General features: G+C 39.2%; 1 protein-coding gene across 1 annotated transcript; it reads left to right on the plus strand.

The window, feature by feature from the left end:
- Positions 1 to 152: 152 nt before the first annotated feature.
- Positions 153 to 1,879, plus strand: LOC104960701 (mitotic checkpoint serine/threonine-protein kinase BUB1-like; the record flags this gene model as incomplete). The annotated part of the gene is made up of 3 exons (XM_010788855.1): positions 153 to 212; positions 936 to 1,068; positions 1,683 to 1,879. Coding segments are annotated over 3 exons (390 nt in total), but the record flags the coding sequence as incomplete, so codon positions are not given.
- Positions 1,880 to 2,561: the final 682 nt, after the last annotated feature.

The following is a 2,561-nucleotide window of genomic DNA, read 5'->3' on the forward strand; positions in this document are numbered from 1 at the left end:
CTCAAGTACAAGATCTGAGTACTTCTACTTTTACTTAAGTACAATATCTGAGTACTTCTACTTTTACTCAAGTAAAACCCCCCTGTTTTAGAGTGAATCTCTGTTTGTGTCGCTCTCTCTCTTCTTAATGTCCCCTCTCTTCCCTGGTTTAGGTTGTTTGAGAAAACCATGAGTTCGTATACAGGAGACGACCCTCTGGATCATTGGGGCTCGTGAGTAATCTGAAGTTAGCATTAGCTAACGCTTTTACATTTCAATCAGAATATAAGATACAAATATCTGTCTATCTTCCCTCCCTGTGTCCTCCTCTCTATAGTGATATCTCCTCTGTGTCCTTCTCTCTATAGTGATATCTCCTCTGTGTACTTCTCTCTATAGTGATATCTCCTCTGTGTACTTCTCTCTATAGTGATATCTCCTCTGTGTCCTTCTCTCTATAGTGATATCTCCTCTGTGTACTTCTCTCTATAGTGATATCTCCTCTGTGTACTTCTCTCTATAGTGATATCTCCTCTGTGTACTTCTCTCTATAGTGATATCTCCTCTGTGTCCTTCTCTCTATAGTGATATCTCCTCTGTGTCCTTCTCTCTATAGTGATATCTCCTCTGTGTACTTCTCTCTATAGTGATATCTCCTCTGTGTCCTTCTCTCTATAGTGATATCTCCTCTGTGTACTTCTCTCTATAGTGATATCTCCTCTGTGTCCTTCTCTCTATAGTGATATCTCCTCTGTGTCCTTCTCTCTATAGTGATATCTCCTCTGTGTACTTCTCTCTATAGTGATATCTCCTCTTTATATTGATGTGTTCTCTCTATAGTGATATCTCCTCTTTATATTGATGTGTTCTCTCTATAGTGATATCTCCTCTTTATATTGATGTGTTCTCTCTATTGTGATATCTCCTCTTTATATTGATGTGTTCTCTGTGTTCAGGCTCGTGGTGTACATGGAGTCCCAGGATGCAGTCCATGAACTGTCTCAGGCTCTGGACCGTCTGGTGCAGGAATTTCTGAACGTGGAGAAATACGCAAATGACTTCCGATATGTCAACTACTGCATCAGATGTGTGAGTCTCTCTGGAATATCATCTACTATTTTGATCATCGTTAAAGTTCAGGCAAGAGATATGAAAGAAAAACATTTGTCAGACGTCTCAAAGATCAACATTTCCTGTTTTTCCCATTTTCTCATTAATCTGAAAATCAAGCGAAAGATAATCAACAAAAAAACAATTAGTAACTTCCACAGTTTGCTGTTATTCAGGCTTACATGGCCACGTATAGAAAAGCACATATTTGGATAATTCATCTACCGTTTAAAGTTCATTTTCCGGTCAAACTGTAAAATAAAATGCTGTTTCCTGACTTTTTAAACCACCTCACACTCTGAGAAACAGTTGCAGCTCCATCGTACATCCGTAATACTTCTACATGTTGTTATGCAGACTAACACTAGTGTTTCTTTAACTGTCCCTCTGTGTTTCAGGCGAGTTATTATTCTTAGCCCGTCGTTTTAGTACACTTTCACGAAGAAAATGTTTTTAAAATGCTGTTTTTGGTCTTCTTTAAACCACCTCTGAGAAACGGTCGCAGCTCCATCATACTGTACATCCGTAATACTTCTACATTTTGTTACCCATACTCAAACTAGCGTTTCCTTCACTGTCTCTCTGTGTTTCAGGCGAGCTTTTACCCGGAGCCGGTGGCCGTGTACAATCACGTTTTCAGTAAAGGAGTCGGCACGAGGACGGCGGCGTTTTACGTTTCCTGGGCGAAACAGTTTGAGGAGAACGGGAAGATCGAACAGGCCGAGGCTGTTTTCCAGAAAGCTTTAGAGAACCAAGCTCAGCCCGCAGAAACCGTGCTCAACGAACACAGGTACACAGAGAGATGGTACAAGTACACACATCCTGTGCTCAAGTAGAAGTACAGATACTCATGTTTAAAAATACTCTGGTGAAAGTAGAAGTACTGACTAAACTTCTTTACTCAAGTCAAAGTAAAGAGGCTTTGAAATGTACTTCAGTAAAAAGTACCCATAACTAGCAGCTGTTTTAAAGAGTAACTGACCTCCCTTTATATTAATAGAACAATAATGTCATTGTTAGCTAATGAATGTTTCCATGGTGACCAACAGCAACATGACAACGTTTTCATTGGTCCCTCTTCTTTAGAGAAGACCAGGAAATGATGGATACACGGATCGTGTTCAAATCAATAGGCACGCAATGACTCTAAATAATAATGATCACGCCACCAAACACACATTCAGACTAAAGGAACCAGCCTGTTTGGAAAATGAGAGAAGTAGAAAGTACAGGTATTTGTGTTCAACATGTAAGAAGTAGAAAGTACAGGTATTTGTGTTCAACATGTAAGAAGTAGAAAGTACAGGTATTTGAGTTCAACATGTGAGAAGTAGAAAGTACAGGTATTTGAGTTCAACATGTAAGAAGTAGAAAGTACAGGTATTTGAGTTCAACATGTAAGAAGTAGAAAGTACAGGTATTTGAGTTCAACATGTAAGAAGTAGAAAGTACAGGTATTTGTGTTCAACATG

Source organism: Notothenia coriiceps, unplaced genomic scaffold (genome assembly GCF_000735185.1).
Source record: "Notothenia coriiceps isolate Sejong01 unplaced genomic scaffold, NC01 NC01_scaffold00032211, whole genome shotgun sequence".
In the NCBI taxonomy this organism is placed as follows: Eukaryota; Metazoa; Chordata; class Actinopteri; order Perciformes; family Nototheniidae; genus Notothenia; species Notothenia coriiceps.